The sequence below is a fragment of the Pollachius pollachius genome, assembly GCF_949987615.1.
Source record: "Pollachius pollachius genome assembly, chromosome: 14".
Taxonomy (NCBI): domain Eukaryota; kingdom Metazoa; phylum Chordata; class Actinopteri; order Gadiformes; family Gadidae; genus Pollachius; species Pollachius pollachius.
In genome coordinates, this window is record NC_136947.1 from 5,427,677 (window position 1) to 5,454,149 (window position 26,473).

A 26,473-nucleotide genomic window follows, 5' to 3' on the forward strand; every position below is an offset into this window, starting at 1 on the left:
CTGCCACTCACTCAATGTCTCACACATCAAATAGGGCGTCCAAAGGGCCGACGAGTTCTTCATCTCTGTCTGCCCTGCTCTGCCACCATCCTAATTGATCCTACACTTCGCATTTCAAATGAGCGTATTTTACATGGCCATGGCTAAACTGCTGCTTTGAACATGTGTCGCTGTTGTCCGTGTGGTCAAACAAGCACAGCACACTCAAACGCTTTCAAAGGAAAAAAACAAATAGCGGTGCAACATGACCCCCTCGCCTCATTATCAAGCCTAGCCACCACGGTTACACTGCTGACACTCTGGTGGTCCGTCCCTTGATATCTCTATAGGCACACACACACACGGCACCGGGGCCTTTTCATGTCTTTGTGCTGCTGAGAGCCAAGGGAGAGAGAGCGCACGTGGAGTGGTCCCACTGCAAAGGGTGGCGGCACCACACCAGGCTCATATCACAGCAGAGGAAGAGGGAGATGGAGAGACAGAATACAGACAACCAGAAGAAGGCAGAAGGCTGGATCCGATGTGGGTGGTGAGTGTTTTTCAATGTGAGATCCCACTAGTATCAGTGACTAGCTTGATTTATTATTAGCAACTCCTTTTAGATTTCGATTTCTTCTTTCTACGACGATGCTGTTTACTTTCACTAAACAACAACAGTAAAGACATGCACTTAAGCCTATAATGAATAACACAATAAATAAAAACATGAATAAATAATACCTACCTAGCATGTTTCACTACATGCTTACAATCAATACACTTTACAATAAAAGAGAACATATAAATTAATATGAACTCACAGATGAATAACCAATGGGAATGAATGCCGATAATGATGTGTGCCATTTCTGGATTGTAAAGAATCAGAGTCCCGCCTCAGTCTCACACTTGGCTCGCAACGTTAGCGCCGTGTCACCGGTTGCCGCGGCAGCGCAGAGACACGACTCAGGATCAGGACAAGGTGATGAATGGGAGAAGACACCAAAGGGCCACGGGCCAGGGCAGTAGGGCACAGCAGCACTGCGGCCCTCGCCGCACGATGGTACACGGCATTGGATTAAAAAGAGAGAGAGAATAGCACCGGACAGAAGGACACAAAACAGCTTTATCACTCCCCCTGACATAGACAATAGACCGAGAGAGAGAGGGAGAGAGAGAGAGAGAAAGAGAGAGAGAGAGAGAGAGAATAGAGAGAATAGAAAATGAGACAGAAATAGAGACAGAGACAAAGACAGACACAAGGACGGACAGAGACAGACAGACTGACTGAATGAGATTAAAACAACTCATTGAACAGGGAGGTCATTTTATTTGCCCGAGGGCAGCTGGTGATAAGGCAGGGCTGATTGGATGTCATAGGCTAATATGATGGGTCAGTTAGTCCGTGGGTTGTCAATGTCATGATCCTTCCTGAACAACAAAACCCTGTTTCATTCGCCTATCGGTGGGTGACTTGCAATCAGGCATGGGTTAATACGCTCATCATGTAGACCTCAAGACCTGAGCACCTTGGAATGGATCAAACGCACGCACACGCACACACACACACACACACACACACACACACACGCGCACACACACGCTATGAACTGCGACACCTACTGACACCTGCTTCGTATGGTAAACACCTCTGAAAAACACTGTTTATTGAGGGACTGAATACTATGGCGGTAATTTAACGGGGCAACCATGCAGCAACCTCCTGGTTAGGTGTTAGGTAATCCGGGAGTACCTAACTCCTACTATGTTATAGCACAACTCCTGGGGGGAGACGGCAGAGATATTCTAGCAAGGAGAAACTCATTAACGCGAGTGGAAGAAGCTATCAGAAGGAGTTTTAATGGGGACATTCTTACAGTGGCCAGTTACTATGGTGCGATTTGAAGCCTTGAGACACTTCTTCTGATTGGACATTGGTGTCCGGACGAGGAATTAGGTGCCTTGCTCAGGGGCAGCGCCATCCTTTTACAAGAGGAATCCAGAGAATTGGATCTGCAACCCTCCCTCCTTTCTGGGAATCATTGTAAACTATTAATGTATTAATGTCTAATGCATTATGGGGTTAGGTGGAAAAGTACAGGAGAGAGTGTGCCATTGTTTTGACTGGTTTGAATGTGCTTTTGATGGGAGGAGGGTATAGCAGGCTGTATACCCTCCTAATGCTGTCCTAACCATCTGCTCTGCTGTTCCGACCGCACGGCTGTCAGGACATTCTGACAGCCCCTGACCCTGAATCCTGACACACACACACACACACACACACACACACACACACTCACTCACACAGACATTTTCTATTTTTCTCCCCGACCATTTCTCCTCCTACTCATCCTCTTCATCAAGCTCCTTGTCGTCTGCTATTGCTAAACATGTGCAGTTTCCCTCTGCGTCTTGCCAATCCAGCTGGTGGTTCAAAGAATAAGGAATGGTGTGTGTGTGTGTGTGTGTGTTTGTGTGTGTGTATGGGAGGAGAGAGAGAGAGGGGGGGCGGGGGGAGTGTGAGACACACACACACACACACACACTCTGGTGGGCTGGATGAATAAAACATCACAGGCTAACCATCATCATATATTCTGTTTTTGGTTTATAACTTTTTTCTTTTCGGAAGTAGATTCATATTAAAAATACAAAATATAAAAAACAGGTTATGAATGCTGTATGGAAGTATGTGCGTGTGCGCGCGTGTGTGTGCGCGCGTGTGCGTGCGTGTACAGAATAACCAAATTGAGGATATATACGGTAGCTAGCTCTGACTATGAATGAATGACAGCTTTCTCTATATGATCTATTGCGCACCATAATGTTATTTTGCGTTAAGGATAATAATAACCACGGGTTAATCCCGGTGTTGGAAATATCCTGAACGCTTCCGATGTGGGAGTTCGGACAATTACTACGTCTCTCATCGCTTCTCCAGGTAAACATGACGCGCGTCCCCAGCTGCATCACTATCCCCAGGAAAAAAAAAGCAATTGTGTGCTTAAATGCGCCCCCGAGGTCCGAGATGCTTCGTCCCCGTGGTCGCACTCAAAGCTCGCCGTTGTAATTAGCCGGGTTAATATCCCGGGCAACATCTCTAAATGAAATCTTTAACTCCGCGGTGACGGTACTGAGTGATGCACCTGTTACCGTTAATTAGGGGAGCGAGCGGGAATCGCGTGTCCATAATGAGCTGGGATAGTCAAGGTTGAATCACTCTAAAAGGCGCGCGTACCGCTTTACAGAAAATAGGACTTGCCGTAATGGTCGGAGATGATGCGCAGAAGGTAAAGCAGCTCTCATTATCGTTCTTATTCAAAGTTTTCTATATATTTAAGTTGGTATGATCCTGCTAATGTCAAAGAAAATGGTAACAATGTGGGAGAAATAGATAAGAATGAATGGGGGAAAGAGAGAGATAAAGTAAGAACTAGAACACAGCCTATAGCCTTAGCTAAATATTGAGTCAAAATGTTTCCTATCATACATTTTAAGAACCATATTCATGATTTAAATTTGTATCGGCTTCTAGTTGCAATTAAGAATATTGAATGCTTAACTAACAAGCCTTCTGGCTTTTTCCATTTTCATTATTTACAAAAGTTGGATGCTCTGCTATCACTTACTTTTCCCTGCTCGCATTTTCTTTTTGGGCGTTTCCAACTCTTTGAAGCCATCCCTCTGCGTCAGTATGTGCTCAGCCAAGATGGCCTCCGCCGCTAATTTAAGTCTAATGACACAAGCCGGGCCCCTTCCAACCAATTGCATCACCATGGAAACGGGTTCTACTGAGCCATGTCCGTCCAAAGTGGCCTGCAGGGAATTACAGTGCTGTGCGTGGCCATTTGAAGCTCTGACACCATGGCCTGTTGGGTAAGTGGAAGGGCGGGGTCCAGCAGGACTAAATCCAGCACCGGGGATAGTGGGGCCGTTTCTCACCAAGGGTTGTGTGGCTGCCATGGCAATGCCCCGGAAACCAAGTAACAGGACATGGAAGGACGTCGCCTCCATTAAGCCTCCTCTGAACGATTGCTGCAGGAATGGCCAAGCTGGGCGACGCATAATGACAACAAATATATCTCAATGAGCAGCAGGGGAGGGAAAAAAACAATGGCAATAACAGAGGATCATCAGTTGTGTGTTTGTGTTCACTGCAGGTTTTTTTAATCGATTTGAATTACATTTCCAAAATTTCCCATCTGCGAACAATATACCACCATTATATCCTATTCTGTGCATTCAGGCATGCGTACAATGGACCCAGAGGGGTCAAAGAAGTGAAGGCCATGGCTCCGAACCACACCCCCAGAACAGGTTTTATGAGCTCAAAGGCCAGGCAGCCTGACCGGAACGTAGACATTCTCCGTCAGTCCACAGGGTCAGGCTGGAACTAACCAGGTTGTGGTTAAGTATGTTATGGATCAACACCATGCAGTAGGTCATCCATGGACAATGCATCTACTGCGGCAGAAAATCTCATTTGATTCTCCCAACAGGTTGATATTGAACCGGTCTGCACCCGCAGTGGCCCCTTTTGTCTCTGCTCTAGTTGTCTTTATCTCTCTCGCTCTGTAAGAATGTACCACAGCCAGGCTAGAGGGCTAATGAGGAGTGTTTGTCAGATGCTCCTCGGTAGCTTCATGTGCTGCCATTCAGCTGTGCATTCATACATACACTCATGTAGCCACACATGAATGTATGTGAGAGAGGCACAATTAAACATTCTATACACGCGGCTGCTGACACACACACACACACACACACACACACACACTCACACACACACACACGGACCCCCCCCCCCCCCCCCCCACACACACACCTGATAACAACCCATGATCAGTAATAAGCATCATTGATGTATTTTAAAAGGCGAGTGTGTGCAGTAGAGATTCTTCTTCCGCTGTTTCCAGTTACCATGGAAACAGCGGTAACCATCAACCCACCTCTAGGACGTTCTGAAGGAGCCGCAGCGTCCTTAAAGCAATCCCCCCCACCCCCCTCAGTCCTAGATTGGGGGGAGAACGGTGGAGGGGGCGTGGAGGACCGAGCCTATAAAAAAAAAAAGATTGGAGGCGTTGAGAACAACAACGCATCGGAATGCAACAAAAAGCCTCGTCCTCCATGTTGGCCACTGAGTGGAACGCGGCAGCGATGGCGACGAGGAAACCCCAAGGTGTGTGTGTTTGTGTCTGTGTAACCCCAAGGTGTGTGTGTGTGTGCATGTCTGTAATCCCTGGGTGAATGTGTGTGTGTGTGTGTGTGTGTGTCTGTATTCCCAAGGTGTATGTGTGTGTTTGTGTGTCTGTAATCCCAAGGTGTATGTGTGTGTGTGTGTCTATAACCACAAGGTATGTGTGTGTGCGTTTCTGTAATCCCTAAGTGATTGTGTGTGTGTGTGTGTGTGTGTGGTTGTGTAATCCCAAGGTGTGTGTGTGTGTGTGTGTGTTTAAAAACCATCCGTTCTTAACTTTCGGCTTGCTGCTTGTGCACATTTTGACGGACAACGAGACGCGAGACAACACACACTCACCAAGTGCACACAATGTGCACACGCACGTGCACAATGAAGTGGGTGACAGCGCTCAGAGGGGTGACAGCGCTACGGGAGGCTGTACCCGGGTCACCGGGGAGACCAGAAGGAGAACGCCATGGATGAGGTCAGCGCCCAGGGCGGCGGGCCGGGGACATCACACGTCGGGTGTCTCGGTGTCTCCCCACACCATCTTGAGCTGTACTGTCAGAACTCAACACACACACTCAACTCCATCCGAATGCTTTGAAACAGCCGAAGGACTCGAGGGCAGAAGACTAGATATAACACATCTTTCTGCCTGCTACAAAACCAACGGACAGTTCTGTGTTAACCTCACCACGCAAATACAACATTTAAGGAAAGGCTATAGGAAGATATTGACAAATCCCTGTGCATTTTGGTCTGCACAACTTTTAAAGTGGGAGCACCTGATAAAGACACATTTCAGACGTTTGCCATTTGATAGGGTAGAATACCATCAAAATTTCCATTCCCAACAAAGTTTACTGCTGAGACACACATTTTTAAATCGGCTGGGGAGGAATGCTGCCGAACTCACACAGGGGAACAGCGCACACAAAGGCCCCTGAGGCAAATGACAGACGACACATTTGAGGTCCCAAATAAAGATCCAAAATGGCCGACCGTCGTTTTTTGCCATCCACTATGCTCCGTCGCAAGCGCTGCCTAAACCGTCAAAACATCCTTAGCTCCAAGCGATGAATCATAATCCCATCCAACAGTTGATAAAAAAATAAGTATTCATTTTGTGTTTCATTTCCTCTCCAAGCACCCCCCCCCCCCCACACACACACACACACACACACACACACACACACACACCAGATTCCCCCCCGTCAGTGTATTGACGCGTGGAGTGGGCGAGGGTCGAGAGTTCCTCTTCGTCATGTTCCCTGGTGTCTGCGTGGGCGTGTGCATGTGAGCGCACGTGGTTCACGCCGCGGTTCTGAAGTGTGACACTCGAGGGTGAGATGACATGAATAGTGTTCAAGGTGGAGGGTGCTCCTGGCGTTCTATAGGGGGACGGAGGGACTGAGGATCAGGGGTGGCCATATGTCCTTAATGGACACGGGTATGGAGCTCTGCTACGGCAGGGACAGCTGACATCTTGGCCCGTACTGTTTCTAACGCCACGCTGATTTTCTGCCATTAGGATGTGTTATCCAGGGTCTCGCTTGTATAAATTACCAATTTATTGCTAGAGGTATCTTTCCGACAAGCATGGATGTGTATTCGTGTGTGTGTGCGTGTATGCTGTAGCACACATTATCTGTGTGTGTGTCGGCAGAGGACATCTTTGAATGCTATTAGTATTCGGGGCACACACACAAACATACACGCGCACGGACACACACACACTGCAAATCACAGATCAGTGAAGGCAGGCAGGAACAGGGAGAAGCAGGCAGAAAACAAAAGCAATAGGAGAGAGAGAGCGAGAGAGAGAATCTGACATGATTTACAATGAGATCATTAACCTTGAGAAACGGCCTGCCCTCTACTCCATAAACAGTCTGTCAGACGGACACACACTCTGCAACGACACACACACGCACGCACGCATACACGCACAAACCAGGAGGTATTACATAAGGCTCTGTTATATATTTTTATTCATTGATTTATTTCGTTTTTATTCATTTATTCATGGTCTTCAAATCCACCCTATTACAAATCCTACAAAGTATTTGGTCAGAAATCATTGTACTACATAACATCCAGAGAAAACATCTGCAAAACACAGATGATAAATCAATTCCTACAATCACACCTACAGACACACTGGTAGAAAAGAAAACTAAAAAGAAAAGCATGTATCAACTGGCACAGAGGTAACATAGAAACAGATTCAAAATAGCCCTCCGAAAGGTGCACCTTGTAAAATAGTTATGTGATAATGCCTTTGAATAGAAATGTATATGTCCTTCTCATATAATATACAAATATCTGATTATTTTGGCTATTTGGCAAAGAAAAGAGGTGTAGGAAATGTGACACTATATTCCACCAGCAATCATGTCAGTTGAACATTTAGTAAACCAAAGGAAATTTGTTGGAAACTGTATCAGAATTTGATAAATCGTCACAGCATGGGAAAAAGTTCATAGTGTGATCGTCCAAAAAGTTTAAAACTACTCAGGGGTTTATTGTGTCCTGATCTTTAGATAGAAAAATGTTTTGGGCTGTTAATACTTTGATAAAAGCACATGTGTACTTCATAAAATAAAGATACCTTCATAAAACCTTGACATAATGCTTTTCCTATGTTTAGTGTTCTTCTTCAAACATACATATTATATTAGCATCACTAGTATAATCTCCTTGTTCATCATTACTTTGTGTTGATCTATTGTAAGGGAACACCCATTGTCATGTGTCTAAAAAAGTTAATTCTGATAAACACTATCTCTTAAAATATTAGCTCAATTCTCAGCATTGACGTTGGAAATGGTAAACAAAAAATATAGTCCGAAGCACTGTACTTCTGAGTGGATGTGAATCTTAAAACACTAAAACACATTCTCTCTTCCTGACCTTTGTTCCTCAGCCATCCTCTGGCCTGCCTTGAAATTAAAGCCACTGTGATATATAAATAGAATCCACACACACATTACATTACATGACCAGCCGTGGTCCAAAGACATCGCTCTGTTCACAAAACGAGAAGACGGCAAGTGTGAAACTTGATTTGAGTAGGTGACGTGGAGAGTCTTGGACAGAGCAAGCGGTGAAATTAGCTCTCCTTCAACGCCGGCACAGCCCTTCGCGTGCAGCCTCTCAAACAGCGACATAGTCTGCTCCAATATTTAATATATTTTTCCACATGAATATTTAAATATTTTGTTACACTTTTACAGTAACTGACGGTGCACACAATTCTCTCTCTATTGATAAATGTCATGTGCTACGGATTTTTCTACAAGTTATGCAGAATTATCATATATTATTTCCCTGTTCTCAAAAGGTGACTTTGGCTTTGCACTTAGCACTTTAGGAGCAAGCACTCGTTTGAGACAGGAATCTTTCAAGCATTTTTTACCGGCTGTTATGTGTTTGGTTGCCAGAATCAGAGGCATAGCAAACAAAATAGTCCCTCGCCCTTTGCTACAGCAGAAACAGACCTGCTTCTTGTCGGCAGACTTGATTCTCTAAGCTAACCAACAGAGGCACACACTTTTCACACATGGGTCTACTGGATATGGTTTCGGTGATTTGGGAAATCAACAGAAAAAGAGAGATTCTGTGCTCTCTCTCTCTCTCTCTCTCTCTCTCTCTCTCTCTCTCTCTCTCTCTCTCTCTCTCTCTCTCTCTCTCTCTCTCTCTCTCTCTCTCTCTCTCTCTCTCTCTCTCTCTCTCTCTCTCTCTCTCTCTCCCTCTCTCTCTCTCTCTCTCTCTCTCCCCCCCTGCCCCCCGCCCCCATCTTCTTTTTCACCTTCTCACGGACAGTCGCTTCCATCGTAGACCACAGGCTTGGCCACACTCAGGCGATACAGCACTTTCTTGGATATGAACCTGATGGATGAAAGCGGGAACAAACAGGAGATGAAACACAACAGACACACAGTCAAAAGGCTTCCCGGCACTGCACAGCCAGCCTGTGTAGAAAAGACATGTCGTGACTAAAGTGTTTTGGGTAAGTGGGTGGGGAATGGTGAATCACTAACTCGCGACAGCTTTTCCAAGTTACGAGCGTCATGAGACTATTGACATGAAACCCTGGCATCCTCGATCAAAGTGACAGTGAGGAGGTTCTGCCAAGCCTTCTTGGATGATCAAATGGCACAGAGTGCACGTATATACCGCTTTGGTTTGCCACTTTAAAAAATTAGGCTCATTGTCCCACTTTCACAAACTGTTGGGGTGGCGATGTCCCCAAGCAAAGGCAGGCCCCTTGCTCGAGACAAAATGTCCATGTTTGAACCGGCAACCTTTTAGATGACCTCATCTGCGGCACCGAGGTCTGAAGCCTTTGTTTCTATTCTATGACGTGTGAGGAAAACAAAACTGAACTATTAACGAAGCTTAAGGGTTCCTTTAGTGGCCATTTTGAGTGCTTTTCGCTGACGGGAGTACACTATTAAACACGGGAAAAAAATCCCATTAAACCTGGGATTCTGTTCCCTGCATGGATTCATGTGATTTCAGTGGATTTAGTTCACTCTGAATGCCACCTTTGTGCTGAAACAGGACTGCAAGACTTACACCCCACACGCCATTCAGGCTAAACCGTTCACAGAAGACATTCTTTTTTTAGACACTGGAGCTAAGTCTTTTCAACTGTGGTCAATAGAGGCAAGACAAAAATCATTATTTTCCATTTAGAATTGAAATTGGGCTCCAATCATGTATGGTTAACTGTAATTACAACAGCTACAACAATTTAATCACCCAGCCAGTACACAATACGCACGCCCACGCCTGCATATTGGAGTGTCTGTCAGGCATAATCCGGTTCAATTAAATAATTATATTCTACTTTCTCCTAGCGTCAACCTTTTCCTGAATGCATACACACCGCCACTAAATTCTCTGCTTCGCCACACTGGGACATCAGGAGGAATCAACATGGTACCTGGTGTTGCAGATTCATGTTAAAATCATTGGAAAGGAGACACAAGTCATTTGAATATTCCCTCTATAGGACAGAGCCGTGTAGCGACTTTTTTGTTTCACATTTCTGCTGTTTATGCGCTTGTTGAAAAGATTGATGCTGTGTTTCACCTAGATTATTCCTGGTTTTAAATATCCTCATTTTGCGTTAATCATTTATTAACCTGCAAAATAACCCACCAAAGACAACAGGGATATTCTTTGGTGATATTCTGGCGGGCTTTGTCGGCAAAAATAAAAGTGCAAGCCGCGGAACTGCCAACGGTGCAAACGGTAAAACCCAGGGATCCTGAGGAACGGTGCGTGCGTGCGTGCGTGCGTGCGTTTGTGTATGCATGTATGTCTATGTGCTTGTGTGTGCGTGCGTGCGTGTGTATGTCTATGTCTGTGTGTCTGTGTGTGTATGCGTGAGGGGGACTGACCTGGAGAAGGAGTTGTCGAACACCAGGGTGTACTCCCCGGGGTGGCGGACCTTCAACTCCCCCTGTATGGTCTCCTTGTGAGAGTTGCAGCGGGTCAGGGGGATCAGGACCTGGGGGCGGGGGGAGAGCCTTACCCTCTGGGTGTGTGTGTGAGATGACCCACGCTATGGGTTCTAGCGGATTAAGCGGTTAACCCCCGGACAAAAGGTTCTGAGTTCAAACCCAATGCCGCCAGTCTACATGTAGGCGTCCTCTCCGCTCACTTAATACATTAAAAAGATATCTCACTAGTCCCGTACAAGGGGGAAAAGCATCTACCAAACTAAACCATGACCAAACTAAACTAAATGACAAGACATTGTACAAAATATATTAACAGGCGGAAGCAAATCCTTCCAAACAAAACTCACATGGAGATAAATATGTGGGGACGTTTTTTTGCTCCATGATGGTATCATCCAAAATGGCACGATGAAATATCCAAACAGCAATTCCAACCCACTGAACTCCTGAATCATCACCCAACCCCCCCCACCCCCCCAATACCCCACCTTAGCATCCTCCGGGGGAGTGAGGGGGTCCTCGCGGTACACCACGCTGAAGGAGATGCTCTTGGGCTCGGAGGTGAACTCCCAGGTGACGGTGGGCCCCTCCTGGGGCCCCACGGGGCCCACCGTGATGGGGACCACGCTGTAGCAGCTGGAGCGGACGAACAGCTCCCGGGACGCGTCCCCGAAGCCCTCGAGGTCATCCAGGGTGTAGGGGGCCGAGAGCCTGCGAGCGGGGGTTGGAGGGCGCTTGGTTCAGAAGGGATCTGATTGGTTCGTAGCGGAGGGGCTGGTAGGACGAGGCCCGCCCCTCGTGGGAGGGGCACCGCACTTGGGTTCAGCGCTAAGCTCCCATGCGAACCCCGCTTGGACCCAGAGACCATTAGCCTCCGTCCGGTTGTCGTTTCCCTTTGAGCGTTGCAAACCTTTTAGGCTAATGTCTTCCACCTTTTAGTACGCCATGTTTGCATTAAGCCGTTGGTATAATGAATAAATAAATAAAATAAATGATTTTCACAAGGCCATCGATGTCATCAAAAAAGGGGCCGGCGACAGTTGCTAAGCAACAGCTGCAGAATTCCTGATACAATGGATGAGGCCGGTCCTGAACCGCTCCCCATCGACCTCGGGTCGACCTTGGCCGAGCATCAAAGAATCAGAGATCATTTTGTCAATTAGAAAAAAAAAAAAAAAGACAAAACGAAAAGAATGACGAAAACGAATGGATGCCTAAAAGACGCAGGTGGAAGCTGTGTGCCTCACAGGGACCCCGTGTCTCCCACCTAAACCCACCTCTCGATTAACCCCCCCCAGCCGGAGGCCACGGGGGACGGCGGCTGCGTGGGACCGGTTTGCGGCGACACACTCACGTGAGTTCCCCGGCCTTGAGCAGACAGATTTCGGCGTCTTGCACCGCAGGGGCTGAGGCCTCCTCGGGCTCCTCTGTCGGGGGCCCCACCATGACGGCGGGGGGAGGGTCTTCAGCACCGGCACCGCTCCTACTGAGAGCCGGAGGAGACACAGGAAGCCGCTAAAACGAACACGCTGCCATTTTGGAATCTGCTCCCTGTGCAAGGGAAGCGGTCTGTGTGTTGGGGTCGGGGGGGGGTGGTTGTTAGACATTTATTTTTAATCAGCGCCGGTGAAAGAGCATTCGCCGCACCTGAGGTCGATGCGGACAACATGATGCGTTTTTTTTGGCACAATGTTGAACATGGCAAGGGGAGATGTGTGTGTTTAATGTGCAATTGTCAAAAACATTGACGCAGACGGCGAGAAGAAAGGGCAACTTCAAACTTAGGCGGAGAACAATTATGGCAAAGCCTGCACTCAATATGGAAGTCAATACGGGGAACTACAACTTGAAGTGCTTCCAAAAAAACGACCGGATATGAGTGGAGGATAGCTGTGGAAGGATTACGTTTCCTGTAATCAACTGCTCCTGCAAACTAAGCTACTCAAACATGATCTCTTTAAAATGTCATTATGTTCCCTTTGTTATGTGGTGGAATGATTCAATGGACTTGATTCATGCAGGTCTGGAATGAGTACTGGAGAATGGATATAAACAGTTTTTTTCTGAATCCCTCTCTTGCTCTTTGCTCTCTTTCTACTAGAAGGAACATTAAGAGGTTAGGGTTAGGACTAATTAAAGACTCATCACCTGTTTGGACCAAGAGAGACGCGCTAAGCACCAAGAGAGAATCTGTTGTTGCTGTGGTTCTCTACAGACAGGGAAGTCACCAGCATCAAAACAGTGCACGGGTGCGAGACGAGTGCATGTGCTGTTTACTTACAGCTGTGCTGCCCCCTCCTGTCCGTGTCCGGGAGAGCAGGCAGTGGAGAAGGAGAGGGAGTCACTGTCGTACACGCCACTCACTTCCTCCTCTGTGATGATGTCAAAGACGCCGTCGTCCCCTCCTGTTGGATCTCACACACACACACACACACACACACACACACACACACACACGCACACACTAATTAGATTCCCTTTCTGCAACACTTCACGGAGAAAATCTTTTTATTTATGTAAGGAAAACTTAAAAATAAATAGGTAACCATTCAGATATAATGCTGCAAGGCTCTCAGACATTCTGCATCGCTTTCAACAATTTATCCTCCTGAAGATCAACGTTTCTCCTCTCATATTATTCATGCTGAGTCAACACACACATAAGGGCATGACTTCCTCTTCTGTTGTCTTTTATGCCTTTGTTTGTGGAACTGTCTGTGCGTGTGTGCGCTTTTGTTGAGTTAAAAAAGACCAAGGGCTGAAGTAAAAATACCTTCCCCTGCCGGAGGCATTGTCGAAATTCTAGAGGGGTAAGTGCACGGGTTCTAAATAATGAAGGGGATTGCGTAACCCACTTTTCCACGTTCCGACTTTGAACCTGCACCTACTGCCTTCCTGCCCCGTGAGAGCGCATGTAACGCTGTAAATCTGCGCACAGCGTTGTTAGCATAACAACCCCTCTTGCCCCCCTTCTTCCCCCCACTCACCTGCTGCCGCCCGGTCGCCCGGCTGCGGCAGGGCGCCGAAGGGTGCGTCGGGTGCGTTGGCGTCCTGCTCCTGCGGGTGGCGCTCCACCACCGCGCTGTGCTGGTCGTAGCAGTGCCGGCAGCAGCGCTCCCTGCTGCCTGCGCCGCCGCCGGCCTGCAGGGTGCTCACGGTGTTGCTGCAGCAGTAGTAGCAGAAGGGACGCCCACACAGCCTGCAGGGAGAAGGGACGCGCGTTACGGCGTTATCTGCTGGCCGCGACCCCTGAGGGGCGCCGAAGCGTGGGACGGGCGGGGAGGTGCGCCCCCCCCCCCCCCCCCCCCCCTCCCCCCTATCTGCGATGCCCCGCAGGCTGCTGTTGCTGTTGTTGTTGTTCCTTGTTTTCTGCGATAGTTTGTGTAGTCCCCAGACGTCGTTCCCCTGCTCCCTTTTTTTCCCCTCGCAGATCATCGCCCAGGTTGGAAATAGTGACGCGCGTTCTGATCCAACTGGAGTGTTGCCCGCCCCCCACCCCGCACCAAATCTAATCATCCCCCCGACGCACTCACACCCCCTTAATCTCTGAGAAGAACATCGTTGTCTTTGTGCCTAAAATAACTGGAAATTGTTTCTGAATTGACTGGAAATTGTTTCTAAAATAACTATAAATTGGTTCTGAAAGAACTGAAAATTGTTTCTAAAATAGCTTTAAATGGTTTCTGAAAGAAGTCAAACTTTTTTCTTAAATAACCGTTCAATGTTTCTGAAATAAATGTAAATTGTTTATTAATTAACTGTAAATTGATTGTAAAATAACTGTAAATCGTTTATAACAGGAGAAAACTGTCCTGGATTAGCTCGGACAGTGTGACGCGAGAAAGGTATGTGATAGAGGGCCAATGGGTCACGGCCCAGAGTGTGTGTGTGTGTGCGTGTGTGCGTGCGTGCGTGCGTGCGTGCGTGCGGTGCGGGCCTGACCTGCAGGTGTACTTGCGGAGCCACCAGCTGAACTGGCTGTGGCAGTCCAGGCAGTGGTTGACTTCGCGCTCCGTCTCCTCCCGCAGCTTCTGCTCAAACTCCAGGGCATCCGACTTCTGCCACAGTTCATCTTTGTCCCTGCAGAGGGCGGTGTTGGCCACGGAACGGATACAGAAGGGGTTTTCCGTCACAAAAAAATAGCAACAGAAAACTAGCGTCTGTGTCGTGTTAGCAAGTTTTGTTGGAAAGCGGTTCTCAATGCAAGGACGAATGGTCGGGGGAACGGGGTAACCATGATGGACTTCCTCAAGCTCAGAGGTCTGCCCCTGAATGTCTTTGATGCTCACACATTATGGAAGAACACACAGGCTTACCTTGAGATATAAGCACTGCAGAGTGCTGTGTCACTATGTGTTGCATAGTAGTTATCTTATCTTTACATTCAAGAGTACAAGTGTGTTTTCGCCCAGTTCCAGCCGTTACCAACGTAACAACACATAGCTCACAGTGGCTGTGGGTAGCTGTGAGTGACAAGAGGCAGGTCCTGTGTTTGATGGTGTACCTGATCAGTTCTATGAGTCGCTCCTCCAGGTTGATCTTGGTGCGGTATAGGTCGTCCAGCTCGGCGGCCATCTTCACGTCTCTGCTCTGTTGCTCCTGATTGGCTCTTCTGAGTCTGTCACTCATCTCCTCGCAGGACTTCTCCGCCATTGCCAAGCCCTCTGCCGTCCTACACAAATTCAGTGTACACGGGTACATCATAGTGTGCACCCATATAACATTTTATGTGTTGCGAAATGGGCACTGAGAGCTCTACAGATATGTCACTGATATGATGCAGTTTTAACTTAAATAAGACTTACAGAACTAGCACTGACTTTATGGGCTCACAACACATATATGACACGACGGGAGGCAGCCCTTTAATGTCGATGCAATCTATAGAACCCATCACCTCAATAATTTCCCCTTCATTTGGTTCAGCTCCTCATCCCTCTGCTGAACGAGGAGCTGAGATTGAGACATCTGCGCGCTTTTCCCTTCAATCTGCTCGCTGTACCGCCGATTCTCCGCCTGTAATCGGTGCACCAAAGCAAACCATTTCCTTTCGCACATCAAACACCCGTGTTCAGCATTGCGTCGAATGGGTTTACCTTACATGTTTTTTTTACATGCAATTGATATAGGATCCTCATGAGGTGAACGACGCGCCCTCGGTGCGCATGTTCAGGATAAACATCTCTGAGAGCGGAGCAGTAATGAGGCTCGCCTTCTCACCTCCAGCTGTTTGACCTCGCTCTCCAGAAGCACCGCCTTCTCGCGTTCGACCCCCAGCTGTGACCTCACTTCCTGAAGCTCCTCATTCACACCCTGAATGAGGAGAGCGCAGAAACCACCTTTGTCATCTCGCCAGGTGTTATACGCTCGCACGTAGCAATTAACTTATTACTGTGGACGCAGGGATTCTGAATGATCTGCTAATGCTCATGATCTATTTATGTTTTTATCTCACGTGCGGTGGATTCTGCCGAGTAGAATCGGCGCTCACCTGCAGCAGGTTGGCTTGGCTCAGGGCCTGGCAGCTCTCCCGCTGGGTCTCCGTCTCCTGCGGGGCCTCCGCCTCCTCCGGGGGCCCCTCCGGGGGCCCACTCCGCCCCCCCGGTCCCTGCTCCTCGCCGAGCCTCTCGGAGAGCCGCCGGTTCTCCTGGCACAGCTGCTGCATCCGGGCGGTCAGCCTCTCCGCCTCCAGCGACGCCTCCCCCTCCAGCTCCTGCAGCTTGGCCGACAGCGCCTCCCAGCGCAGGCGGGCCTCCTCCTTCTCGGCGGTGAGCATGCACACGTGCACGCCCAGCTCCGCCGTCGCCGCGTTGGCCCGGTGAAGGGCCTCCGCCGCCTCGGCGCTCTCCAGGCACGCCGCCTCGTGGCGCAGCCTGAGGCCGCGGAGCTCCTCGCGGGAGGCCGCCGCCTCCGCCGCCAGGTCGTCCCTCGCCCGGGCCTCGCCGTCGCGCTGGCGGCCCAGGGTGTCCTCGCGCTCCCGGGAGTGGAGGATCTCGTCCACGTGCCGGCGGTTCAGCTCCTCCACCTGGGCCTTGAGCTGCTCCACCAGCACGCGGAGGTCCTCCCGGGAGGCCTCCGTCACCTCCTGGAGCGCCTGCACCTTCATCCGCTCGGCGGCGCCGGCCAGCAGCTGGGCGCGCAGTTCCACCACCTCGTCCTGGAGCGTGGTCACCTCCCTCAGGTTGAGCTCCAGCTGAGCCCCCGCCAGCAGGTGCCTTTTGCTGGCGTCCGGGTGGGCGGCGTGGTGGGGCGCGGGGTGGAGCCTCTGCGCTTTCTCCGGTTTCTCCGCGGTGCTCTTTTCGCCGTCCGTCTTCCTGGCATCGCTCCACGTCCCCTCGGCCCTGGGCTGCGGGAAATCGCACGGGAGCGCCTGATCTCCGAGCTGGGTCTCCTTTGTGGCGATCGCATCCAGGTACCCTTGAGTGGAGGCCAACTGCTTCTTCAAGGACAATTGAGTCTCCATAATCTCCTTGTTGTCGCGCTCCAGCCTCTTCAAGGTGGCGTCCGACGCTTCGCTCTGGAGGAGGGCCTTGTGGACCACTTCCTCCAAACGCTGATTGGCTTCTAAGAGTTTGGTTTCTCTCTCCTCGATGCTCAGCATGGCGGCCTCCTCCTGCACCTTTAGAGGGTTCTGGGAGGCCGTTAAGGACGCCAGTTGATCCCGCATGGCCGCCCTGCTCTCAGACAGTTCTCGGTTGCTCGCCTCACTCCGTTTCACAGTTTGGAGCAGCTTCGCGTTGATCTCCATGAGACTGGCGCACTGGGATTTGTAGTCCTCCAGAATCTTGGACTGATCGATGGGAAAAACGTCATTCCCAGCGTTCAAGTGTTTTTTCTCCACGTCTAGCCTCTCCACCACTGCTTCCAGGTACTTCACTCGCTCCGAGCTATGGGCCAACTCCTGTTCACGGTTTTTCAGCTTTTCCCTCAAGTCCAGCAGTTGGCTGTCCAGGAACTCATTCTGGCTGTTACTGCTCCTCCACGTCACGTCTCGTCGTTCCTCCCGCAGTCTCTTCTTCAGCTCCTCCGCCTGCCGCTCCCGGTGCTCCAGCGAGGCCTGCAGGTCCTGCAGCTGGGACCTTAGGTTCCCCGCCTCCTTCTCCTTCAGCGTCAGTGCCCCCTCGATCCGACCCACGACCCCCTGGAGGTCCTCCAGCCGCTTGAGCACTTGCTCCTGCTCCCCGCGGGCCGCGGCCTTCACCTTGGCCAGCTTCTCCTCGCTCGACCTTCGCGTCTCCTCCTCCCTGAGCTTCAGCTTGTGGATCACCTGCTGGGCGCGCCTCGCCCAGTCGTCGGCCTCCCTCCGAGCGGCCAGCCTCTCCTCTTCGGCGGCCTTCAGCTGGTCTATGAGCTCCTGGATCTTCAAGGCCGAGTCACAGTAGCTGGCGGTCTGCTGGCCCTTCTCGCTGAGCGCCCCGTCCAGCTTGCTCAAGAGCTCCATGTTCTTCTTCTCCGCGGTGCTCAGTCGCTCTTGAAGCGCGCTGTCGCCGGCGTTGCTGGTGAGCTGGAGGTAGCTTGCGTTCTCCTGATTGGACTCTTCGGGGTTCACGTCCGGCTCAGAGGACGGGGCTCGGTCAGAACCTCTCTGGTGCTCCGCCAGCTGGCTGCGGAGGTTGTCCACCAGCGCCCGCAGCTCGACGGCCTCTCTGTCGGACGCCTGGACCTGCGCGAGCAGGGCCTGCTGCCGGAGCTCCGAGCGGTCGAGCTCCATGCGCAGCTCGTCCGCCGCAGAGGAGGAGGGCTCTCCCAGCTCACCCAGGTCACCCAGTAGACTGTGACCCATCTCAAGGTTGGGGGGGAACTCCACCACCTTCGGGACAGCATAGAGCAACCATGGGTCTCCGCATTGGTCTCTGTTTGTGTGTGTATACATTGTGCGTGTGTTCACTGTATGAGTATGTTCACTCAGTGTGCATATATATATATATATATATAAAAAAAGAGTCAGAGAGAGAGTGACAGAGAGAGAGAGTCAGAGAGAGTGACAGAGAGAGAGAGTAAGAGAGAGAGAGTGACAGAGAGAGAGAGTCAGCTAGAGAGAGTGACAGAGAGAGAGAGAGTCAGATAGAGAGAGTGACAGAGAGAGAGAGAGTCAGAGAGGGTCAGAGAGAGAGAGAGAGCGAGAGAGATTCACATATACCTGCGAGTGTGAATAGTTGCTGGCCAGGCTGTTGATGCTGGAGCAGCGACTGGGGGGTTTCCACAGGTATGCTGGTGAATTAACTCCTAATGTTCTCCTACGACACAAAAGCAAAATCTGTTACTACATTGTAACATAACCTGTTAGGCATAGCCTATAATAAATTACGATATTGTAGGATTAGGTCTACGATATACAGAAATGAAAACAATAAGAAATCCATACAAAATTGACTAATAATAAACTATTCACTACAAGATGCTGTGAGAGCTTCGCTATATTCTCGTCAGCGCCTTCATGAAATATACTTGCTTATTGCGCAACATGAAAACATGGGGTCTTTCCAGAATGCATCATCTTGATAATGTTACGTCTGCGTCACAGAGACGACGATGAGATTGAGCACGATTACAACATGATAATCTAGCGTTTATATTAGCGCTGAAGTAAATGGAGTCCTTTTTTTAGGAAAGGTTCCCTTTCTTTACTTTCCTAGAAACCTATTTTTCAATCTAACATACTTGCTTTAATTGAGTTATTTTTTGGAAACCTAAATCTTTGACTGTACACTGAACATAAATCATCCCAGCAAATGACCATATATGGTATCAATTATCTTATTTTGATTTTTTTCAAACAGCACTTTTGAACAGAATCATCCCTAACTGAAGCTGGAGAAGCAACAACATTAGAAATATAAACAATATAAGCAATACAACAGGTGTGAGCTTGGTTTTTCTTACTTCTGGTAATCTCACCACCACATGTTTTCACTAGCAGTCTCGCTCACATGACGAGAGGTTCATGTGTGTGGGGGTGTGTGCGTGTGCACTTTTTTCTAAAAACAAGAAGTGATGACAGGTGTAGGTTCATATTGCTGCCCACAGTGTTTTTCCACTCACAAAACCGATAACATAGTGGCACTGTTAAAAGCTAATGGGGAAATGAATAGTTTTTTCAGGAGGTGATAACATGAGGAATAAAGACACACATGCACACATGCGCGCACACAGTCACACACCGCCATCCAACACGCTGGGAAAAAAAGGATGATGAAATTAACAACTTCAGTTGTGAATTGCAAACTTATCAGATAATTAAGTGTGATATCAGGTTGTTAAAACACCCATCACTGGGGCCATTTTAATTTTAGATTAGCTTTCACAGCAGCTCTTATGATGTCTCATTTTAATCCATTTACAAATCTTCTCCAACTGCTGGTGGTTGGGCCGTCACCCATGGGTTCCAAACCAAACTCGTTTCACAAATACATCATTTCATTTTCTTGGTTTCTCTGTTACTTTTTTTGTCAGTAATTTGACAATTAATTCAAGTATATTTAGGGTGCAGTTCCTTAGTATCGGAGAGACTCAGCCTTCATCTGCTCATTACAGAGAAGGTGATTGCTAGTGTTGGTTACCTGGCGAATGTTGGCCAATCGGCATCCAGATCGTGGCCCCTGGACGCCACATCAAAGAGGACCTGGTTGAGCTCGTAGAGGTGGTTGATAATGTCTGCAGTAAGGTGGGACTTGAGGAAGGGGCTACGGGCGTAATACCACTCACTGTGGGGGGACAACACACCCGAAAATACATATACAATACAATTTGATTTCATACACAGTAAACATAGCAGTGAATGCCCAAAAATGAAAGCCGTATCGAGTGGAAACAAACATGTCCGCAGCAACGCAATACGACATAGTTTAAGACAGTCTTTCCCAGAGACTTGGTCACGAACCACATGAGGGTCGCGGGAGATTTCAAATGGGTCACCAAATAAATTTAAATAAAAAAAGAATTGGAAAATACTATTTTACTAAAATACTATTTTTTTTTATTTTATTTTTTTTTTTACACATTAGCATTTAAAAAAACTTTCAACAAGAAAAATGTGTTTGATTGTACTGAATGTTTGTATTGTTCTGATAATTTTACTTATAACATTGAATCTAAGTGAAAGGCTTACGTACATTGTGTTTGTTTAACTGATGAGAGGAAATAAAAACAATGAGATAGCCAAAACAAGGTGATGTTAACTCCGCCTAAATGCATTTATTTGGTCTCATTTATAAAGTATTTAATATGTGTATTATGTTTTCAATAACAAGTGCATAATTTTTTGGAGTGATTTATCTCTAAGTTAATAAATAATGGGAGACTTTCGTTTTTCTGCATGTTCTTGTTTAAAGGGAGAAGTGAGAAGGTGCCTCGAAGGAGGAAGAGAAACAACATATTCAATCCAGGAAGTAAACCCTGGTGTACCACATCATCCTTTCTGTTTTACCAAGCCCTTTGACCACCTGACAATTTCTGATTCAACCAGAAGGATGACATTAACACATTCTGTATCTAATGAACTCAATAGTATTAATATAGTCCATACATTTTTTTGGCTAGTTTGTTAAGACTGCAGGTTAACTGTTGACCGCAGGTTAAAAATATTCGCCTTTTAGTGTCCATGTCCGCGAGCACGTGCAGTGGCATTTAAACACAGAATGCTAAGGTTGCGTTCAAATCAGTTCAAAAACACTCCCTCTTGCACTTAACCTCGCCACTCATTGAAATTATGCTCTCAGTCCGAATTCCGGATTATAACACTGCTTATCGACGGTCTGGGGGAATGCTCGATTCTGATTGGCTGCAGGGTGCGCATTAACTCCTGATATACGGACACCTGCTTAGTATTTCCAGTCAAATTGTCTGTTCAGTCTTCAAAACGAGAGCTGGTAAATTGTGAAAAATGCATTCAATTGTAATCAGAAAACACGGTTACATGCTATAGACCCTATAGTATCTGTGGTATAAAGGCTGGGACGAATTTCAAATTATAAATATGTACACTTTATGTTGAAAGTATAGACCGTCGCGTTTCCCATTGAAACGAATGGCGCGGTGATTCCGTCTTCAAAACGAGAGCTGGTAAATTGGTAAAAAATAATTTAACTGTAATCAGACAAGGCGGTTATATGCTATAGACCCTAGAATATCTGTGGTATAAAGGCTGGGAAGAATTTCGAATTATAAATATGTACAATGCATAACGTTAGCTCTCTTGCTCATAGCTGAGTGGACTAGAATACCTCCCGTTGCCAAGTCGTAGCTAAGGTCCGTGGTTATTACTAGAGTAGTGAACAACGATCCGTTGCATAAGAACCTTACGGGAGGGTAATGGCTGCTCCAGGAATTAGTCAAACCCTCAGGCGTTACCAGGGAAAAAAAGTTATGGCTTGTGAAAAACTTTATATTTGGATTGTAAAACGCATGAAAATATAAATGAATGGCCTTAATTTATTTTCTTTGGCAAGTGCAAGCATTATCCCTTACCTATAACGCAGCCACTACACTGCCAGCCACTCAACCGAGATACAAAGAATTTTGATTTGATCGTTTGTGGGCACTATTGGAGAGAACTACCTAACCAGGGCAATTCGGATGCGCTTAATTGTTCAACAAAGCAAAGGTACAGCTATGGGAGCTGCTAAACACTCATTTGGAATCTAATGGTGTCAATGGACAGCCAACTGCCCAATTTTGGAACACGCCTACGTGAATTGGACAAAACCCATGGGTGATTTACATCTGGACATAGACAATGTTCCTTTAATTAGAGTTACAGTCTCAAAGAGCTTCACAGGACAAAACCCTAAGCACTATAGCGGGCTATGGGTTATATTTCATAAAAAGTGGAACGGAAAAGTATTAGCACTTTTATAGTTCACTCCCTGTCTACTTAATTTACCACTACTCATTTTTTATGAGACTAAGGCCAACTCTTTCCTTATTGGTTCGGGGAGTCCATCTTTCCTGTCAATCATACGTGTGTGATACACTTTTTAATAGGGAGCAGAGGGGGCAGGTACTGTTTTGTGGGTTGCTAAGTTTCAACTTATTCCTCTCTTCTGCATATTTCTAGTCACATTCTTCACAGTTCTGTGTATGACCTACAGCACCTGATGACAAGGGACAAAGCTACTGAAAAATAATGTTGCTGAAGTGCCTTATGAACCAACCAAACAACAACAATTGCATGCAAACACAATGGGTTTCGGTTTTTGGCATTTGTTTGTGGTATGGTTGGTTTAGCTGGTTAGTTAACTTGTGTGGGTTCTCTTACCTTGTGACCTTATGGTTGATGAGACATTGCTGCAGTGTGTCAGCGAGACGTTGGTGAACCAGAGAGTAGCGGATGAAGGCCCTTCCCTTCCCCAGTGAGGTCTTCAGCTGGGGAAACACACAATCAATTATTTAGAGACTCATGCTGCTGCGACTTAGATTGCAACACACTCACATCACAGATGGTAGATCCTTAAATCAAAACAGGAAGCAACATTGAGATTAGAGACGAGTTTACAAGAGACCTCATTGTGATCTTTTTGCCTGCACATTTTTTGCCTGCAAAAACATTTGCATGCATGTACAAAAAGAGATTCCCAATGGTCTTGCATGGAGCATCTAAAACTCACAGTTTCCTTCCGGCGCCCTGTAGTCACTAAAGATACCATGACACTTATCACAAGTTTAGGGGTGTTAACCCACGGGAGCCAAATTCACATGCTGGCTCACATACCAACACGGCCCCCAAATCATCCCCCGGTCTCTAATTGAAAGTGGAGTCATTCTTCACCTCTCCACTGTAATAGCCAGCGTGTGGTTCTGGTACATACTACTAATCTGGGCCTCACTAGGCTGGATGGTAGTGGATAAGGTGTCATAATCCCCCCCCCCCTATCTCATGCCGTTACCGTTTTTTTTACTGCCAATGCAAAAGGTCTAGCACAATCAAAAACAAATCCAGGGACTGTCTTTAGCTTCCTAAAGTTCTCTGACGGCAGATGGAGGGACTTAAGTAACGGAACAGAGATGCTGCTCAACCATAAGGACACCAGCTGGAGACTCCCACATGTACGCGGCCGTCTAATAATTGTTTTTATTATTTACATTCAGAGTAAAATTCGACTTTACAGTATCAATTCTGATATCATCTGGTCATTGGCGCTTGCCAACTTCTAACAAGATTTAAAATATATATTCTCAATCAGAAACATGTTGATCATTGTGAAGAAAATTGAGATTTGAATTAAAGTTATATTGATATTGAAGTTCATGTTTGCACATAGATCTTAGACGGTGAGGCATTAACACATCACATGTGTGTCACATGATTTGGCATAGAGATAAGACGAAGCTCACACGAGGTGCATTGCCGTCCACCTGTTTTCCATCTTCCAACTTCATTGGCGTGTAAAAAAACCTTCCGTGGAAACGTTGAAAATTCGAAAAAATCTAGGGGTCTTGGTGTGTTTTAAAAAAGGTAAACGTGGCTAATTCCACCCAGCTGTAATTTCTGATGTGTTCAATCATTCCATTTTCATTGTCCAGTGTGCTCTCAGTCACCAAGCTTTCCTTATCTTTGTAGAGATACTGGACCTGAAGTCCTGGACACAGGCAAGTAGTGGTTGGAAACGTGCAACCAGAATAGAATTATATCCACCTTTAAGTAACAAAAGCAACTTGCAGCCCCATAGACCTCACAAACATGTATAGGCCCATTGGTATGTTGTATGTATACATGTATACATGTCTTGTTATTCATACAAAATTGTAATAATGTCAATAATAGGTAGGCCAAACTGCAGATGACAGAAAGTGGGTCCTATGTGCTACAACCTTATGCCACCAAGACTTCTTAACTTTTTCACCTGCCGCTCCAAGCAGCTGCAGTGGAAAGCTCTAAGCTTAAAGTGTGTGTGTGTGTGTGTGTGTGTGTGTGTGTGTGTGTGTGTGTGTGTGTGTGTGTGTGTGTGTGTGTGTGTGTGTGTGTGTGTGTGTGTGTGTGTGTGTGTGTGTGTGTGTGTGTGTGTGCTGCCATGTATGTCTGGTAGAGGATTACCTCAGAGATGGACTTAACAAAGCGAATGCCATCATTCGCTCCCTTGATCTTGGAGAGGCAGTCAGAGAAGTAATCCCAGTAGTCCTTCCTCTGGCCGAGGAAGGTGGTCTTCTCTTTCTGGTCAAACTTGTGGAGAAGAAGATACAAAATTTCGACTTTGCATGTCAAATATTCTATATTTTGGTGCATAGCCTGTATAACTACTTGCTCCATGAGACCATCCTGACCCCACAAGCGCACATGCAGTTTTTTGCTGAGGATCAGTCTGGCCTCTAGCAGTTGAAAGCCTTTTCAAAAAAATGTAAAAAAATGTAGGAGCACTCAGCACTCAGCGCTGGGAGACAGTTCATGATAAACAAGGAGCGGCGCAATCTATCAAATTAAAAACAATGCTTTTCTCAGATGAGAACACGTTTTTCAAACCCATTTTGCATTCTTCGCCCCAAGGCGGAGAATGCAAAAGTGTCGGTTGAACTGACTGGAGGAATTACTGCCCATCCAAGGCCAGACTGAAATTTATTGAGATACACAAATGTGATTGCTTGGATCGTCTTACAAGGCTATGTCACTACTGCAATAGAGAGTATGGCCAATGTTAAAGCTGAGAAGGCAACATATCATTGACGTACCTGGAGCAGATATTCTAGTTTGTAGGAGAACTTGTGTAAATTGGAGCTGTCGTCGGTTATGGGCTCACCACACTCATTGTGCTCCTTTATCAACTCCAACACAGCATCTTGACACACAGAAAACACAGGATTACACAATATATATAAGAATATACATATACACTATATCAAAATTCCATTTGAAGGATTAAGCGGTGGAAATGCTTAGTCTACCATACAACCTTATACTGACAGACATACATACATACATACATACATACATACATACATACATACACAATATCATTATGCTAGTCTGCGAACATTCTACTTATGAGTAGTGTCTTTACCACGCAGGTCTCTGATTATCCTCTGCAGCTGATTCTCACCAACAGACGTCGAGGCCATTATGAAAAAGGGGAAAGGGGGGGGGCACTTGGATTATACGAAACCCTACTCCTGTGGACCAAAAGAAAAATCATATCAATATTTTATAGCAGATTGTGATGCTGAAACACTTCAAAAGACACGGTTGTTCGAATAAATGTATACACGTTACATGACTCCTTGACCAGTGACGTCTCTCATTGCTATGAATAATGACAGCATGTAATTCTCAGGCGTGGGTCTTTAAATCGCTCAACATGCAACACAACACAAAACGTGCTTAAGACCTCCCCCGATTGAACAGCATCGGAACGCCTGTAAAGTGACATACATGCTCCAATGACTGTACCCTTACTGCGTCACACAATGTCATTAAACAAGTAACTTGGGGGTGGGGAATGTACTTTATTTACGTTTAATAAATACGCGCTGGTCGTAATCGCTGAAGACAGGTAACATATTCACCCCAAGGATGGTCAAGATACTCAGTCTAATCATAGAATAATGTCTTCATTAATTTGTTGTTACGTGTAAAAGTCGACAATATATGAAGTGTATATAAAGTATCCGTGACTGAACCGCTTAGTTCGCTATGTTCAATAAAAGGGGTGCTATGACTGCTACTAAAGACATGCACCTGCTTGTATTCCTCAATGTCCTATGCTACGCTGTTATTATCAGTCCATTTATGCCAGGAAGTGTTTTGTTTAAATCAAAATAAAGACAACCGCCATTAGACTCGACATATAATACATAATTGACGTACTTGATCGGCAAAAAGGTCCCAGACAATCCAGTTATTATTACAGCA

The 26,473-nt window shown here is 47.0% G+C and overlaps 1 protein-coding gene across 4 annotated transcripts; it reads right to left on the reverse strand.

Annotated features, from left to right (window-relative positions):
* Positions 1–8,875: 8,875 nt before the first annotated feature.
* On the reverse strand, positions 8,876–26,473 carry fyco1b (FYVE and coiled-coil domain autophagy adaptor 1b). Of its 4 annotated transcripts, none has more exons than XM_079750694.1 (18): positions 26,429–26,473; positions 25,626–25,734; positions 25,297–25,403; positions 24,668–24,793; positions 22,892–22,998; positions 20,196–20,339; positions 18,776–18,872; positions 16,127–18,445; positions 15,856–15,948; positions 15,533–15,651; positions 15,140–15,307; positions 14,578–14,715; positions 13,623–13,834; positions 12,917–13,040; positions 11,990–12,121; positions 11,124–11,346; positions 10,573–10,682; positions 8,876–9,052 (listed from the first exon to the last, which is right to left on the reverse strand). In XM_079750694.1, exons 2-18 carry the CDS (start codon positions 25,681–25,683, stop codon positions 8,977–8,979), a joined length of 4,353 nt encoding a protein of 1,450 aa, XP_079606820.1. In that variant the 5' UTR covers positions 25,684–25,734; positions 26,429–26,473; the 3' UTR covers positions 8,876–8,976. The 4 variants fall into 4 exon arrangements, with proteins under 4 accessions (XP_079606820.1, XP_079606819.1, XP_079606818.1 ...); XM_079750693.1 differs by having other exon boundaries at positions 11,990–12,118; positions 12,917–13,049; XM_079750692.1 differs by having other exon boundaries at positions 12,917–13,049.

Excerpts from the sequence above, each read along its gene's own strand:
- fyco1b (XM_079750692.1), bottom strand. The coding sequence starts at position 25,683 with ATGGCCTCGACGTCTGTTGGTGAGAATCAGCTGCAGAGGATAATCAGA. Across the intron at positions 15,308-15,532 it reads ATGAAGGGGAAATTATTGAG|GACGGCAGAGGGCTTGGCAA; the intron begins GTGATGGGTTCT and ends GAATTTGTGTAG. Across the intron at positions 13,835-14,577 it reads CTCCGCAAGTACACCTGCAG|GCTGTGTGGGCGTCCCTTCT; the intron begins GTCAGGCCCGCA and ends TTCTCCCTGCAG.